Source organism: Vipera berus (assembly GCF_964194415.1).
Source record: "Vipera berus genome assembly, chromosome: 7".
Lineage (NCBI taxonomy): Eukaryota > Metazoa > Chordata > Lepidosauria > Squamata > Viperidae > Vipera > Vipera berus.
In genome coordinates, this window is record NC_138209.1 from 57,505,748 (window position 1) to 57,524,028 (window position 18,281).

Sequence of the window (18,281 nt, forward strand, 5' to 3'; positions counted from 1 at the left end):
AGTGGATGACTCTCCAAAATAGGCGGTTGTTAGCGTTAGAGGGACATGATCTATCCCAAGGGTGGCATGCTCATTTGTGGCGGGAGTCAGGAAGCCCACCACAATATTTTATTAGGCATTATTTGCATAATGCTTGGTCGTTAGTTAGAAAGAAGTTTTATATGAGGACACTGTATTGGCTGTTGCCGATGGAAGCATTGACCTACCCTAATGTGTTTAACCCAGAAAAAAGGGTGATTTGGACTTCCGGTGGCGACGCGACGCTGAAGACAGCCATCTCTGGGCTGTCCGCTCTGCGGCTTCGTAGAACCGCCAAAAACAGCGCCGATCAGCTGTTTTGGCGGTTTGGAAGCCCCCTCCTCGGGAGAAGAGGAGGGGGTGAGGCCCCAGGTAGGGGTTGAGCTCTCCGGGGCCGCCTGAGCTTTTAGTTCAGGCGGCTGAAGGATCGAGCCCCCCCGAAGCCTGGGTTTGCTCCGGGCTGCGCAGCGCTTCTGCTCCGTGCTTTTGGGAGCAGAACCAAGCGTTAGCAACCACCCCTACCAGCAGAAAGGACTTTGGAGTGTGAAGATGCAGGCAGAGCGATACAGGAGATCAAGGTGAAAGTGGATTTTTGTTCTCTAGTTCAACGGATTTTATGGACTTTGAAAGTGAAAGTGCGTAGCAAGTGAAAGTGGGGGAAGATGGTGGCTAAAACTTCCAAAGTTCTCAGGAGTGCGGGGGCTTCCCCGGTGCAACAGTCCTCGCTGCAAGCCTTATTGCCTCCTGCACCTGCTCCGGCACTGACGGTTAAAGATCTACAGGATGCTTTGGAAAAGCATTCACAACAAATAGCAGATATTATAGATGAAAAGATGGAAAAGCTGGAGGAGAAGTTTACAGCAATGAGGGCAGACATCTTGCCTGCACTTCAAGGTATGGCTTTATGTATTGAATGCTTGGACGAAAAAATGGAAGATCTTAGCCAAAATAATTCCAGATTAGAAGCAAAAGTGTTAGAGACTGAAAATGTGATGGATAAAATGGACGGCGACTTGACCTTGGTCCAGTACCACCAGATGGAGTTTGCTATCAGAATCAGAGGCTTAAAAGAGAATCCTAAAGAAGATTTAAAGCAGATAGTCTCTGAGGCTTTGGAAGTGGTACTGGGACAGCCAGCAGCTGAAATTGAGGGAAATATAGACAAAATCTTTCGTGTGAATTCATGGATTGCAAGGCAAAGGAAGCTACCTAGAGATGTGGTTGTTTACTTCACAAAGAGAGCAATCAGGAATGAAGTTATCCAAGTTTCTTATGATACTAAGCTTGTGGTTGCTGAGCAAGAAGTTTTGGTTTTAAAAGAGATTCCTCCAAGAATTTTAAGGAGAAAGAAAGATTTTGCTTTTCTGGCACAGGAACTTAAGAAACGCGATATCAAGTTTAGATGGGAGATACCAGTGGGTATGGTGGTGATGCATGAAGGCACGAGACACCGTTTGGTCACAGTGATGCAGGCATGTGATTTTTACAGCAATGTTTTAAAAGCAACCCCTTTACCACTTTTGGAATCTACAAAGAAGAATGGCGAGGGAAAGCCTCAAGATGCTGAAGGAATAATGCAGGCAGAGGAGAAAGCTACTGGAGTGGATCAAATTACAGCTTCATCGGAAGATGCCAGAGATCAGAGGATGACGCGTGCTGCTTTGAGACGAGCGAGACGAGAGCAAGAGCAGGATCAACAGAAAGTTATGGAACCTTCAAAGTGTACCTATAGCGAAGCTGTAGGAGGGGCGCGGCCTAAGGAAGTTAAGGGACTCCTGGCAGACGTGCTCCAGAAGCTTCGGGTCGCTAAGGATGGCGACTAAGTTTCTAACCTGGAATGTCAATGGCTTAAACTCACCACAGAAGAGAAAGAAAGTTTTTCAATACTTAAAACAATTTAAGACTGATGTTATTTGCTTGCAAGAAACACATATTAGGGTTATGGACCAAAAGTACCTATTGAACTCTAGATTGGGTACACAATTTATTGCTTCTGCAATGAATAAGAAGAATGGAGTGGTTATTTATGTCAAGAATACTATGACAGCGGGACTTCCGGTGGCGACGCGACGCCGAAGACAGCCGTCTTCGGGCTGCCCGCTCCGCAGCTGTGTTTTTCCATCGTAAACAGCACCGATCAGCTGTTTAGATGGATTTGAAGCCCCCTCCTCAGGAGAAGAGGAGGGGGTGAGGCCCCAGGTAGGGGTTGAGCTCTCCGGGGCCGCCTGAGCTGAGAGTTTGGGCGGCTGAAGGATTGAGCCCCCCCGAAGCCTGGGTTGCTCCGAGCTGCGCAGCGCCCCTGCTCCGGGATTTATGGAGCAGAGCCAGGCGTTAGCAACCACCCCTGCCAAAAGGAAATACTTTTGATTATCAAGATGCAGGCAGAGCGGTACAGGAGGTCAAGGTGATGTGGACTCTTATCTTTACTCTCTAGCTCAATGGATTTTATAGCTTTAAAGTGAAAGTGCGCAATAAGTGAAAGTGGGGGAAGATGGCGGCTAAAACTTCTAAAGCTCTTCGGAGTGCGGGGTCTTCCCTGGTGCAACAGACCTCATTGCAAGCTTTGCTTCCTCCTGCACCTCCTCCGGCATTGACGCTTAAGGATTTACAAGATGCTCTTGGAAAGCATTCACAATTGATGTCTGACATGATGGATGAAAAGCTGAAAAAGTTGGAGGAGAAACTGGAGAAGAAGATGGAAGAGAAGTTTAGAGCAATGAGGGTGGACATGTTGTCTATGATTGAATCTGTAGCTGAATGTGTGCAACAGCTGGATGAAAAAGTGAAGGATCTCAGTCAAAAGAACTCTATATTAGAAGCAAAGGTATCAGAAAATGAAAATATAAGGGATAAAATGGATGGAGAATTGAGCCTTGCTCAGTATCATCAGATGCAGTATGCTATTAGAATCAGGGGTTTAAAGGAGAACTGTAAAGAAGATTTAAAGCAGCTGATTTCTGAGGCTCTGGAAGGGGTATTGGGCCAGCCAGCATCTGAAATTGAGGGAAATATGGACAAAATTTTTCGTGTAAATTCATGGATTGCAAGACAAAGGAAGTTACCCAGAGATGTGGTGGTCTATTTTACAAAGAGAGTAATTAGAGATGAAGTTATTCAAGCTGCCTATGATACTAAACTAGTAGTGGCTGAGCAAGAAGTCTTGGTTTTAAAAGAGATTCCTCCGAAGATTTTAAGGAGAAGGAAAGATTTTGCATTTTTAGTACAGGAACTTAAGAAATGTGATATTAAGTTTAGATGGGAGATTCCAGTTGGACTGGTGGTGACGCATGAAGGTAAAAGACATCGTCTGGTTACTGTGGCCCAGGCACGTGATTTTTATAGCAATGTGTTAAAAGCAACCCCCCTATCATTTTTGGAAGCTGTTAAGGGATACGGTGAGGGAAAGCTTCAAGATGTTGCAGACAGACAGATAGAGGACAATGGTGTTGGAGGGGATCAAGATACAGTTTCATTGGATGTTGCAGGAGGCCAGAGGAAGACGCGTGCCGCCTTAAGAAGAGTGAGACGAGAGCAAGAGCAAGACCAGCAGATAGTTATGGAATCTCCAAAGTGTATTTACAGTGAAGATGTGGGAGGGGCGCGGTCCAAAGAAGTTTTGGGGGTCATGACAGACGTGCTCCAAAAGTTTTGGGGCGTTAAGATTGCTGATTAAATTTTTAAATTAGTATCTTAATGGATTAAATTTATCATAGAGGAGAAAGAAAGTTTTTTTTTTAATATTTAACACAATTTAAGATGGATGTTATTTGCTTGTTAGAAAAGTATATTAGGGTTATGGACTAAAAGTGTGTGTTGAACACATTTGGTGTGATACATGCAAGAATTATTTTTGATTATGGTTTAGTTTGGTTGGAGATTATTAAGGTTAATAGATAGGTGCTTTTGGCGCGTAACTGAGAATTTGTTTATTTTTTTTTCTTTGAAATTAATATGAATAAGGACTGGGATTAAGAAAATCTATTCTGAGTAAAGCTCTTTTTTGTTTTTCTCTTTTTCTTTTTTACTTTATTTGTAATATTAATATTGTTTGTATTCATTTTACATGAGCTAGAGGGAGATAGAACTAATAGTTTATTGCTGATAACATAGGGGTGCTTATGTTTGTTTTTTGATTTTATACCCTGTATTTAGCTCTGGGAAGTCGGGGGGGGGAGGAGGGAATGGGGGGAAGGGATAGGGAGGGTTGGGTGGGGGTGGGGGAGGGGGGGATTAAAGTTAAAATGTATTGTAAAACTTTTTAAATAAGAATACTATGACAGCGGAGTTAATAGAAGCAGATAAACAAGGAAGATATGTTATAATAGATTTGTTGTTAGAAGGCAAAAAAACGCTTTTGGTTGGACTGTATGCTCCTAATCAACAACAAGCTGATTTTTATAGTTCATTACACAGCAAGATTACTCAGTTGGATTATAAATCTTTTATTTTTATGGGAGATTGGAACGGTGTCTTGGATGTACAACTGGACAAGTGTGGTTCTTTTAGGCATACTCCAAGCCACGCTAGATTGCCTAAATCTTTTTTCGAGATGAAGGATCATTTGGAGTTGCGAGACATTTGGAGAGAAAGACATTTACAAGAAAAGGATTATACTTTTTTTTCTGATAGACATCAATCTTTTTCCAGGATTGATTTTATATTAACGACTAATGATTTTTTTTCCAGGATCAAGAAGATAAAGATTTGTCCAAGAACTATGTCTGACCATAGTCCAGTCTGGTTAGAGATTGACAAGGATAATAGAGATAGGCGCTCTTGGCGCTTAAATGAGAACTTGTTTAGAAATCAGGGAAACGTGGAAGAATGTAAAAAACAGATGAAGGACTTTTTTGAAACTAACATGAACAAGGGTACTTCTATGGACATGGTTTGGGATGCTAGCAAAGCTTATATGAGAGGGGTGTTAATATATATGAACAACAAATATAGACATAACTTGGAATTTAGGAGGAAAGAATTAAAGAATGAAATTAGGGAAAAAGAAAAGGCCCTAATTTTGAATCCATTGGATGTGAAGATTAAAGAGGTTATTAATTTGTTAAGAGGACAATTTGACAAGTTGATAGCTGATCAGGTGGCAACTAACTTACGGTTTGCTAGGCATAATACTTTTTGCAATGCCAATAAACCAGGCAGATGGCTGGCTTACATGTTAAGGAAGAAGCAAAGGGCTTCTAATATAGATAAAATAGAACATCAGGGTAAGGTTGTGTATCAACAGGATCTTATTAAGGAAGCTTTTGTGGACTTTTATTCTAAATTATATGCTAAAGATAAGATTAATGAAGCAGATATTGATGCATATTTGAGTAATGCTAATATCCCGGTTCTTACACAAGAACAAAAGGAAGAGATTAATCAATTGATAACAGAAGAAGAAATTCTTTTAGCAATTAAACAATTGAAGGTGGATAAAGTGCCAGGCACGGATGGACTGACTGCAGTGTATTACAAAAACCTACAATTGGAGATGATAAAGCCATTAAGGGAATTGTTTCAGACAATTCAAAGGGGAGGAAGGGTGCCTCCGTCTTGGAGAACTGCTTTTATTTCTCTGATTCCGAAGGAAGATCAGGACGTCACTCAAGTAAGAAATTACAGACCAATATCACTTTTGAACACAGACTACAAGATATTTGCTAAGGTTTTAGCTAACAGATTGATGAGGGTTTTGCAACAGATAATTCATGGGGACCAAACTGGGTTCATTAGTGGCAGACAAATGAAAAATAATGTGAGGCATATAGTAGACTTGTTGGAATTTTTGGAAAGGAACAACCAGATCCCTGCGGCGTTGATTTTTCTAGACGCCGAAAAAGCCTTTGATCAACTGGATTGGCAATTTTTGATGAAAGTATTAGATAAAATGAATTTTGGGGATAAATTCTTACAACCAATTAGGGCATTATATCAAAAACAAACAGCCCGAATAATAATAAATAATAGTTTGACTGAAGTATGTAATATTGAAAAGGGCACAAGACAAGGGTGTCCGTTATCACCTTTATTATTTATTTTAACATTGGAGATATTACTGATTAAAATACGGAATTCGGAAAAAAATAAGGGAATCCAAATTAGAGATCAGGATTATAGACTGAGGGCGTTTGCAGACGATCTGGTTGTTACGGTGACCCAGCCAAAAAATTCTGTTGTGGACCTGATGGAGATAATAATGCAATATGGGAAGGTTTCTGGATTTAAGGTTAATGTACAAAAAACTAAAATATTGGCCAAAAATATGACAGTATCGCAAAAGGCCCTTCTAGAAAGGTTAACTGGATTTGAGATTGTTAAAAGGGTTAAATATTTGGGGGTGTATTTGTCACCTTCAAATGCAAAGTTATATAAAAATAATTATGAAAAGTTATGGGGAAAAATTCAAAAAGAATTGGAGAGCTGGAAAAAATTGCTATTGTCTCTACTGGGAAGAATTGCAGCAGTGAAAATGAATGTTTTGCCTAAATTTCTATTCTTATTTCAAATGATACCTATTCTTAAAAAAAGACTCAAATTTGGAGGAATGGCAAAAGGGTATCAATAAATTTGTATAGGCAGGGAAAAGGCCACGAGTTAAATTTAAGATTATGCAGGACACGTGTGAAAGAGGTGGTCTTAAAATGCCCAACTTTAAATTATATTATGAAGCTGCTGCGTTGTCAGCGATAAGTGACTGGATTAATTTAACACAAGGGAGATTATTAAATCTTGAAGGCCACGACTTGTTATTTGGCTGGCATACATATTTATTGTATGATAAGAAGGTAGATAATGTGTTTAAGGTGCATATTTTAAGACAGGCATTGCTGAGAGTTTGGAAAAAGTACAGACATAAACTAAACTACAAGATACCTTTATGGGCAATACCAAAACATGCAATAGAAAACATAATTGTTGGGTTCAAACATGATGTGACTACATACAAGGAAATCTTAAGTCTGGAGAGGAACGTATGGTGTTTGAAGCCGTACAATCTTTTACGAGAAGAGAAGATTGTTCAAACCTGGTTTCAATATGGTCAATTACGGGCCAGGTGGAAAGAAGACCAGAAAATTGGTTTCTCAATGACTGATGAAAATCTGGTAAAGCAAATTAGAAATCACGGTCCAACACATATCAAATGGATATATCTTGCGTTGATAGAAATTGACTCAGAAACAGAACTTGTTAAAGATTGTATGATAAAGTGGGCTCAGAATATTCAAGAAGTTATTACAATGGACACTTGGGAAAAGATCTGGGTGAGGAACGTAAAATTTACGCAAGCTCAAAATTTAAGAGAGAACTTTTATAAAATGTTTTATAGGTGGCATTTAGATCCTAAAAAGCTTGCAAGTATGTATCCGAACTATCAACCTAAATGTTGGAGATGTGGTGGCGAAGACGCAACGTATTTTCATATATGGTGGACCTGTAAAAAGGTTAAAGCTTTTTGGATTAAAATCTGGTGGAATATGCAGAAGATATTCAAGCAAAGGATAAAGTTTTGTCCGCAATTGTTTTTATTGGGCATAATTACGGATACTACTGTTGTGGAAAACTAAGTTGATGTTGAACTTAATTACGGCAGCAAGACTTTTAGTAGGTCAATATTGGAAGAAGGAGGAACTGCCGACTATAGAAGAATGGACTCTAAAAGTTTCTGACCTGGCGGAAATGGCAAAGATTTCGGCTTATTTGAAAGACCATTCGCAACAACGTTATATTATGGAGTGTAAAAAGTGGATTGATTACATCCAGAACAAATATGGGACTAAAAAGTTTAATTTAGCATTTGTATAAGTTTTGATGTGATATTAGTATTGCTTGTAGTCATTTTATATGAGCCAGAGTGAAATAGACTTAATAGTTTATTGTTGTTAACATATGGTTGTTTATGATTGTTTTTACCTTTATACCTTGTATTTAGCTCTGGGAAGTCGGGGAGGGGGGAGGGGGGAAGGGGAGGGGGGAGGGTTAGGGAGGGCTAGGAAGGGTTGGGTGGGGGGAGGGGGGAGGGATTGTTAAAGATAAAATGTATTGAAAAACTTTTCAATTAAAAAAAAAAGAAAAAGAAAAAAGGGTGATTTATAAAGAATTATTGCATTCAAATGGAGAATTAAAATCTAAATCGCAATTGCAGGAACCGGGTATCCAGGTAGATTGGTGGGCGTATATGCAGCTTCGCAGTCAGTTTATGAAGGAGATGGTTACAGGAAGAATTGATTATACAATGTAACAACAACTTGTCTAAATCATTAGAATGTTTATTATTACGTTTTGTATTTTTAAAAAAGAATTTTAATAAGCACTGCGATGTATTGTTATGATGTAGTTGTGGATGATTTCAATAAAATAAAAAATATATTCAAAAAAAAAAGGTAGAACTAGAACTGAAGGTCTCCCAGTTTTTAGCCTGATGCCTTAACCACTGAATTTCTAATTCTTATGTTAATGTATTTAACTAACTTTAATTAAACTAAATGCATGTAAATTAAATCAGATACAGTTGTAGTGCCTGGCCCTACTTAAAGCCAAAAGCAATCATAAACTCACAAGAGGTGGCATATCGCAGACTTAAGAAATTATGGTGGTCACTTAATTTGGTAATCAATGACTCATCCATGAAGAGATCTTAGGTAAAGGTTACCCCGCACATGCGTGCTAGTTGTTTCCAACTCTAGGGGCCAGTGCTCATCTCCGTTTCAAAGCCGAAGAGCCAGCGCTTGTCTGAGGACGTCTCCGTGGTCATGTGGCTGGCATGACTATAGACGCCAAAGGTGCACAGAACGCTGTTACCTTCTCACCATAGTGGTCCCTATTTTTCTACTTGCATTTTTATGTGCTTTCGAACTGCTAGGTTGGCAGAAGCTGGGACAAGTAACAGGCGCTCACTCTGTTACACGGCACTCGGAATTCGACCCGCCAAACTGCCGACCTTCTGATTGACAAGCTCAGCATCCTAACCCACTGAGCCACTGCATCCCTGAAGAGATCTTACTGATATGCAAAAGCCGAAGCTGCATCGTATTAAATGGAGTTAAATGGAATCTTTTAATGGATTCTCTAAAAAGGAGGAATACAGCTTATTTCTGTATGTAGGTTGGGCCCCTTAATCTTTTGATGAAACCACCTTTTCTAAATAGTAATTTCTTTAAAATCATCTTGGGAATTGTAAGCAATTAAAAAGTGCTTCTTCAAGTATAAAAGTTATACTGTAACTATGGGCTTACAGTTCCCTAAAAACCAAGCCTTGGAAGAATAACCAGAGATGCCTTTCGAATGCTTTCTCAGAATAGTACTTTAATAGAATTGTGGAAGAAATGCTAAACCTTCTCACATGAGACTCACATTCTTATATTTTAGAAGTTTTGCTTTCTGTCCTGCTCCTGTTTTCACAGATTTTCAAGCACAACTATTTCAGCAGAAAAGATTCCCTCTCCTGTACTTACAGACTTATTTTTGATCTGGAAAGTCATTGCATACTTCTGAATTGATAGATATTTTTATATTTGTTTTCCTTAGTCTAAGCTGGCTGTTAAAATACTTACAAGAGGTTGTATTCTTAAAATGCCTTTTTTTCTCCCTCCCCCCTTTCAATCAGTGGAGTTACTTTCAGCTTCCTCTTCTCCTGGGTTCTGATGCTGACAGTGGTGGTCACTTTCATTACCGGTGGAAATGTGGAGAAGCTGATATGTGAATCATTTGATGACAAGACTTTGTTCCAAGTATGGCACTCTATATAATCATGAATTTCCATATCTTTTCTGATAATTCTAATATTTGTCATGCACTTGTAAAACATTAAAAATACTTCATAAAATGTTCTGTATGTTCATACAATATGTAAGGCCATAATTTAATTTTGATGTAAATGACCAGTGTTCAATATCTGGTTTCTTCCATGAAATGCACAGCTAGAAAATGACAGGTCACTCCTGGGTCATTAACCACCACATTTTGCTTCTTTCCTTGGCTTGTTCTATAAGTGGAACAAACCCAGTTCTTGATTTGGAATTATAACCAAGCCACAGCTGGAAACATATGTGGATTGGTAGCTATGCATGCCCACAAAGCAGCAGGTAGCAAGTGACAGTATGCCCTAACTTATAATTTATTGTGCCAAGTTGTAGTTTGAGGTAGATGTAAGACAGTCATTATTGTATCACCTTTAAAACACTCCTATAAAATAGATGATGATATTATTAGCCACATATTATAAATAAGAAAGCAAGTTTGAAAGAATTTCATGGAAGAAATTAGATCTGAACTGGATTCCCCATTTGGTTTTTCAGTCATTCCAAAATATTACTTCCGCTTCAATAACTTTGCTTGATCTAAACTAAATTCCTATTTTGTGCTTCAATAAAGGTTAGTGAATATCATGGCCACTGAAACATTCTAAAGTTGCTACTTTTAGGTCAATCTGTGTAATATTATCATTACCTTTAGGAAATGGATATTATACAGTGTAGCTTCTTGTTATTTGCAAAACACATTATAATAAAGAAAACACATTTCTGAGTACAGGTAGTCCTCAACTTACAACAGTTCATTTAGTGATCATTCAAAGTTACAATGGCACTGAAGTGACTTATGACCATTTTTCACAGTTACAATAGTTGCAGCATTTCAATGGTCATGTGATCAAAATTCAGATACTTGGCAACTAGTTCGTATTTATGACTGTTGTTGTGTGCCAAGGTCATGTGATCACCTTTTGTGACGTTCTCAAAAGCAAAGTCAATGGAGAAACCAGATTCACTTAATGACCGGGTTACTAACTTATCAACTGCAGGGATTCACTTACAACTGTGGCAAGAAAGTTCATAAAGTGGGCAAAACTCACTTAACTAATGTCTCACTTAACAACAGAAATTTTGGGCTCAGTTGTGGTCATGAGTCAAGGACTACCTGTATTGTTTGTAGAAGCTAAATTAAATGTATAAGTCAATCTTCTTTGAATTGCATTTTAGATTTTGGACACACCCTACTTGCTTAATCGCCAGTGGAAAAACTATCTGTCTGGCATCATTCTGAAAAACCCAGATATTGATTTGACATTTGAAAAGGTTTACAGGTAAATTTTCACTCTTTCCTGCTTTTGTTGTACAATTAGTTTTCTCTGAGATTGTGTGTATAGATTCAATCATCTGAAAATGATTGAAATTTCTTCCAACTTGCCTCCTCTACTCTTTGCATCATCTGCTCCTTCCCTACATAACTGGAACAGCCAGGAACCACCTCCTCTTCTTGATTGTGGTGGATGGAGAGGGCTCTTCTTTCCTTTTATCTATTTCCATAGCAATAAAGTGTCCAAATGGATGATTGACCTTATCTCCCCCTCCCCACGCCACCCCCTTTTCAGGCTGACTGGCTGATTTCTTTTCTTCAGCTAAAAGGGAAAATCCTCAAACACCTTTTCGATGTTTTCCTTCGCAATGGCTACCCCAAAATTTTCATAATACGATGCTTATCATTCAAACACTGACAAAACACAGCCAACCACAACACAAAAACAAGTCCTGCCATACAACAAAGGAACATCCAAAATGGCTGCCAGAACACTGCAACCCCTAGAAATAATGATAGCTCACAAACCCACATTTACATTCAGAAAAGAGCTATCTAAAGTCAAAGACAAAATACAGAATGAAGACAACAGCAACTAGTATATAAAATCAATTGCAACAATTGTAACTAATTCTATGTGGGACAAACAGGAAGACAATTGAAAACAAGTGTTCATGAACATCAACTAGCAGTTAAATGGCACAACCAAAAACCCTGTTCTCAAACCACATTGAGAATAAACAATATCAGTTTGATTGGGAAAGAACAAAAATCATTGGGCATGCCAACAACCGCCGCACATGTAAATTTATTGAAGCCTAGTATTCTACCAGAGGAGCAATTAACAAGCATATTGATCTAGATCAGACATGTTAAACACAATGCCTGCAGGCTGAATCCAGCCTGTGATTGGCCCATATTTGGCCCATGGGATTGCCACAGAGATGGTGAGGGACCTGTCCCTGCCACTCCAGCCCCACCCAGCCCATCCAGGCAGCCCCCCAGGCGCATGCACAGGAGCTGGTGAGCACATGGGGTATGTGTGTGTGAGAGAGAGACTATGTCTGGCAGCAGGGGCTCCACAGCCTGCTGCAACCACTGGGTCGACCCTTGAACCAGCAGGTGCAACTGCGGCACTGGCAGCAGGTAGAGTCAGTGGGGGAGACATGTGATGCGGACTGCCAGACACACCTACTTTGGTTGCTCTGTCTTTGCTTGTGCTTAGAGACCAGGTCACTGCTGGTCATCTCAGCCCCTTCGCAGGTCTTGCCCTTGGCCTGCACATGGAGTGTGTACACTGCCACCACTAAGGCCACCAGCAGCTCACACAGGTCCATTAGGCTGCCGCTGTCCAAAGCAGCAGGCCCACCCAACCCTAAAGGAGGTGAAACAGCTGGCTAGTTAGCCCAAGTAGAGGTGATAGAGTTTGCCCAGGCCCATCAGGCAAAAGACAGCCACACCAAGTGGGGAAAGCTGGATCCCCATCAGCCCATGGCCGCCCAGGCCCAGCAGAGATGGAGAGGAAAGCCTGTGATACTGGGTAGACCTGGGTGGCCATGACTTCGATGGGGATTGTTGTATACTGTTATACACGGTGTTAAAGTTACCAATAACAAGAAGCCTCAGAAACCTGTGGCTAAACCATTGGAGCCCGAACGCGGCAGCCATTGACAGTTGAAAGCTGTCAAAAGGCTGCCGCAAGCAATTGCGCATGCGCCAGGGCCGGTCTCAGCTGAAAGCTGCCAAGCTGTCAAACGCCGGCAGAATACGCGCCACGCCTCGGCCGGCTGCCTTTGACAGCTGTCAGAATCCCCGGCCCAGCCGTGCAGGCGCAGCAACTTGGGAGCTGTCAAAGGCTGCTGGAAGCCTATTGGTCGCCGCTCTCGTGGCGGGAGATTGTGCTACGCTGATTGGTTAAACAGTTGACAGCTCCTGTATAAAAGGGAGGGTTTTTCTGCCTGACAGCTGTCCGGAGCTGAAGCCAAATAAACATCTGAAACCCAGCCTGCCGTCTCCCTCTCCTCATTCCCTGGACCATTCACCTGGCAACGAAGGTGGGATTTGCGGTACAACAGAGCTAGTCACTGAGCTGAGTCACGAGCAGAAGGAGTACCAATCCCTCCAGCTGCTGCGGTCACTGCTGAAGTCGCTGGCTGAGGGTAAAGGGAGTCCTTCAATCGCTCAACTGTATCATGGACCCAGTCAGAATGGACAACCTCGGACACATCAGGGAGTTCGACGTCTGTCACCCTGAGGGGTCGGAGTCGCATTGGGGGCAGGTCAAAGGGTACCTCGTCGTGAACAAGATCACGGAAGACTGCCACAAGGCCGCGGCATTACTTTGCCTCAGCGGACCGGCCATCTATGACATTGCTGTGGGACTCTGCAGCCCGGACCCGGTCGCCACCATTCTGTATGCAGAGCTGACCGAACGTCTCAGCAAGCACTTTATGCCCAGGCAGTCGGAGTTGTACTGGTGGCTCAACTTCGCTCGCCATTGTCAGCAACCGGGCGAATCGGCTACAGCATTCATCGCGGGGGTCCGTCACGCTGCCCGCAGATGCCAATTTCCGGACCTAGAGGACCGTATCCGAGACCAGATCATCTCTGGACTATGAAATGAGCGGCTTCAATGGAAGCTTGTGGCTAAGCCTACGATGGATCTTGCAGAGGTCACTCTAGAGATCATGCCGTATGAAGACAGCCATCGTGAAGACTCGTCCTTGTCGGGATGCGGCCCCAGCAGTTCGGTCCATCAGGCCAGAGAGCTCAACATCGGGGACCACGAGGACGACACCGGAGTGGACGCGATCATCCCAAGATTTAATATGATGGCCACAGGCCGAGAGGGAAACCGTAGACCGACCAAGCCAGAGGGCGCAAGCCCAAACCCCAACCCCTCCGATGCAAGGACCAGGTGCGCTAGCTGTGGCGGGGCCCACGCCAGGGCCACCTGCCATTTCAGGAATGCCAAGTGTCACGGATGCGGGAAGACCAGGCACATCCGCTCCATGTGCCGCAGCCAAAACCGGGAGACCCTCCATGAGCTTGAGGCTATTCCGTCAGGTAGGACCAAGCCTTCCCACCCACCCCCAAAAGCCCCACAGCCCTCGGTGCTATCCATCCTCTCCAACCAGACGCCCCTAGCAATCCATCACCTACAACCCAAAATAAAGATCTGGGTTAAGATCCAGGGGGTCCAATGCGAGATGGAGGTGGACTCAGGGTCCTCCATTTCCATCATATCCTGGGACACCCTCCAAGAAATCAGGTCTCGGAGCCACCGCCATATTCCCCTCCAGCCCTCCTGAATCCCACTCGCCGATTTCCAAAGAGCTCCCATAAGCTTAAAGGGTCAGGCCAAGCTGAGAGTAGGATTCAAAAAGTTTCAGGGGCACCTCATGGCCCAGGTCACTGAAGGAACCCGGGCCAGCCTCATTACTTGGCCTTGGTGGAGCAGTGGGCTAATGCCTCCTTAAGTAACACCAGCTGCCTGCAATTAGTGCAGGTTCGAGTCCCACCAGGCTGAAGGTTGACTCAGCCTTCCATCCTTCCGAGGTAGGTAAAATGAGGACCCAGATTGTTGGGGGCAATTAAGCTGACTTTGTAATAATGCCGCTTGGGGTGTGTGTGAAAGCCCTAATAAGCAGGCATATACATAGAATGAAGGCTACTGCTAAGCTTGTAAGCCGCCCTGAGTCTTCGGAGAAGGGCGGGATATAAATGGAATTAAAATAAATAAAAAAAATAAAATCAGCCTGGACTGGTTCGAGGCTTTGAGCATCCGCTTAGAAGGAACAAACCGCATCCAGTCGCAAACCCTGGAAAACGTCTGCAAACAATTCGCCGATGTTTTCGATGGGACATTAGGCAAATACACAGGCCCCCCGATAGACCTCAAGCTCAAACCCGAGGTCGCCCCTATCAGAATCAAAGCCAGGAGGGTCCCTTTCACCCTCAAACAAAAAATTGAGAGCAAACTAGACCGACTAGTTGCCCTAGGGGTTCTTGAACCCACGGACGGAGGAACCTGGGAAACCCTGATAGTGACACCTGTCAAGCCTAACGGGGATGTGAGAATCTGCACGGACTATAAAGCGACCCTCAACCGCGCATTGAACCCCCACGCTTACCCAGTCCCCGCCGTTAAGGACGTCCTGTCTGAAATAGGCTCTGGCTCCATTTTTACCAAACTCGATCTGGCGCATGCGTTCCTCCAGCTTCCTGTCAGTAGGGAGACAGCTGACACCCAAACTATTATTACACACCGTGGGGCTTTCAAAGTAACCCGCCTCCAATTCGGCATTTCAGTGGCTCCTGGCATCTTCCAGGAAGTCATGGAAAGAACTCTGAAGGGAATTCCGGGGGTTTGCCCCTACTTTGATGACGTTCTCATCGCAGGGGAAACCGAGAGCATATTAGCAGCCAGACTGCATGAAGTGCTAACCAGATTTCGTAGTGCAGGGTTAAAGCTCAAATGAGAGAAATGCTCCATAGGGGTTCCATCCACAGAATTTCTGGGTTACAGGATAGACGCCCAAGGAATCCACCCCACTAATTCAAAAATTCTAGCCATCAGGGCTGCCCCAGCCCCCAAAAACAAAACAGAGCTCCAAGCATTCCTTGGGCTCTTGAATTTTTACCATGCCTTTCTCCCCAGAAAGGCAACAATAGCGGAACCTCTCCATAGGTTACTTGACAAAGGAGCATTATGGCAGTGGACGTCAATCCACGAGGATAGTTTCACACAACTCAAACAATTGCTTTCAAGTAATACAACCATTTCCCATTACAGAGAGAATAAGCCCCTCTGCATAGCTTGAGATGCGTCCCCGTATGGGATTGGAGCGGTTTTGAGCCACCTGCTAAGCGACGGGACACAGGCGCCTGTTGCCTATTACTCTAGGACTCTCTCCAAAGCTGAAAGGAACTATGCCCAGATTGATAAAGAAGCACTGGCAATCGTGGCAGGCATTAAAAAATTCCATGATTACCTATATGGCCGCCCATTCACGATATACACCGACCACAAGCCCTTGCTAGGGCTATTCACCTGGGACCGGCAAACCCCCCAAATTCTGTTCCCAGGATGCTGCGGTGGACCACATTCCTCTCTGCTTACTGTTACCACTTGGTTTACAAGCCAGGTCGGCAAATGTGCCACGCAGACGGCCTCAGTAGACTGCCCCTACCCCACGTAGACCCAGACCCAGCCCTGTCTGGTCACATCCTAGCCATCCAGGAGCTCCTTGAGTGCCCTTTAACAGCGAAAGACATTGCTGCTGCAACTGGCAACGATAAAACACTCAGTAGAGTACTGGCATGGGTTTCTTCGGGGTGGCAGGCCATTAGCCCGGGCGCAGAATTCCAACCCTATTTTACGAGGCGCAACGAATTGACCTCCCACCTGGGCTGCATACTTTGGGGCAGCAGGGTGGTTGTGCCGCCCCTGCACAGACCCAAGGTTTTGCACACATTGCACGACGGGCACCCTGGCATCGTAAAAATGAAAGCCTTGGCCCGCAGTTATGTCTGGTGGCCGGCCATCGATAAGGACATAGAAACGCACGTAGCTGGCTGCTATTCATGCCAGCAGACCTGACCAGCACACCCCCAGGCTCCCATTCACAAATGGGAAACAACCCGGAATCCGTGGTCCCGGGTCCACATTGACTTCGCTGGCCCCTTCCAGGGACAAGTTTTCCTCATTGTAGTGGACAGTTTTTCCAAGTGGTTGGAGGTTCTCCCGGTTTCCAGCACAATGACTGCTGCCACCATTCAGGGACTCAGGGGGATTTTCGCCACACACAGCCTCCCCGATGTCTTAGTCTCCGACAACGGCCCACAATTTACCTCTCATGAATTTCAGATCTTTGCCAAGAACAACTGTATTAGGCACGTCACGTCGGCCCCCTTCCACCCTTCGTCTAATGGCCTAGCAGAGGTTATGGTGAGAATCACCAAAGACGCTCTCCACAAGATCATCGCAGGAGATTGGCACTGCCACCTGGCACAGTTCCTCCTGGCTCACCACGCTACGCCCTGCTCCACCACCAGAAAATCCCCCGCAGAGCTGCATTGGGGCCACCGGCTAGTGACAAGGCTAGACAGACTACACCCTGACAGGCCGGCGGCCGAAGAGGACCATACTGCCCTGCCCAGGACATTTGCCCAAGGACAACGCATCTGGACAAGGAACTATGGGGGAAGGGACAAATGGATCCAGGGAGTCATCCTGGATCAAACTGGTCCTCTAGTCTATCCTACACGGTGGACATCGGGAAGGGACATTTCCTCCGCAGACACACAGATCAACTCCGGTCCAGAAGTCTTCTGAACCACCCCTTGCACTCACCCCCCATCCCAGAAAGCCCCGAGCCGCTAAACGATGACACCCCCATCATTTCGCAACTATCCCAGGACTTGCACTCCCCACCACAGGCGCCTCCAGAAGAAGAGACACCGGGAGTTCCACACTGGGAGGAGGAGGTCCTCCTCCGCCGCTCCAACAGAGCCAGGCAGCCCCCCACCTACCTCGTGGACTTTTAATGGGCAGGAAGCATGCCGACAGTTAACAGTTCAGTTAAAAATGTTTATTAAAGGTTCACGGGTCAGGGGGGGGAAAGGGGTGTTGTATACTGTTATACACGGTGTTAAAGTTACCAATAACAAGAAGCCTCAGAAACCTGTGGCTAAACCATTGGAGCCCGAACGCAGCAGCCATTGACAGTTGACAGCTGTCAAAAGGCTGCTGCAAGCAATCGCGCATGCGCCAGGGCCGGTCTCAGCTGAAAGCTGCCAAGCTGTCAAACGCCGGCAGAATACGCGCCACGCCTCGGCTGGCTGACAGCTGTCAGAATCCCCGGCCCAGCCGCGCAGGCGCAGCAACTCGGGAGCTGTCAAAGGCTGCCGGAAGCCTATTGGTCGCCGCACTCGTGGCGGGAGATTGCGCTACGCTGATTGGTTAAACAGTTGACAGCTCCTGTATAAAAGGGAGGGTTTTTCCGCCTGACAGCTGTCCGGAGCTGAAGCCAAATAAACATCTGAAACCCAGCCTGCCGTCTCCCTCTCCTCATTCCCCGGACCATTCAGGGATCTGGCTTTCCTTGCTCGGGGTGGCCATCTTTTGCCTGCTTGGCCTAGGTGTGCTCTACCACTTCTACTATGGTTTAATAGCCAGCCGCTTCACC

General features: G+C 44.3%; 1 protein-coding gene across 1 annotated transcript in view; it reads left to right on the forward strand.

The window, feature by feature from the left end:
- The window catches only part of PROM1 (prominin 1), a gene marked incomplete at its 5' end in the record, with an annotated part of 304,125 nt that overhangs the window by 214,021 nt on the left and 71,823 nt on the right, over window positions 1-18,281 (forward strand). The window contains 2 exons of the mRNA XM_081332891.1: window positions 9,623-9,746; window positions 10,995-11,098. Of these exons, the coding sequence (XP_081189017.1) occupies window positions 9,623-9,746; window positions 10,995-11,098 (228 nt within the window). The remainder of the gene's footprint in view (window positions 1-9,622; window positions 9,747-10,994; window positions 11,099-18,281) is intronic.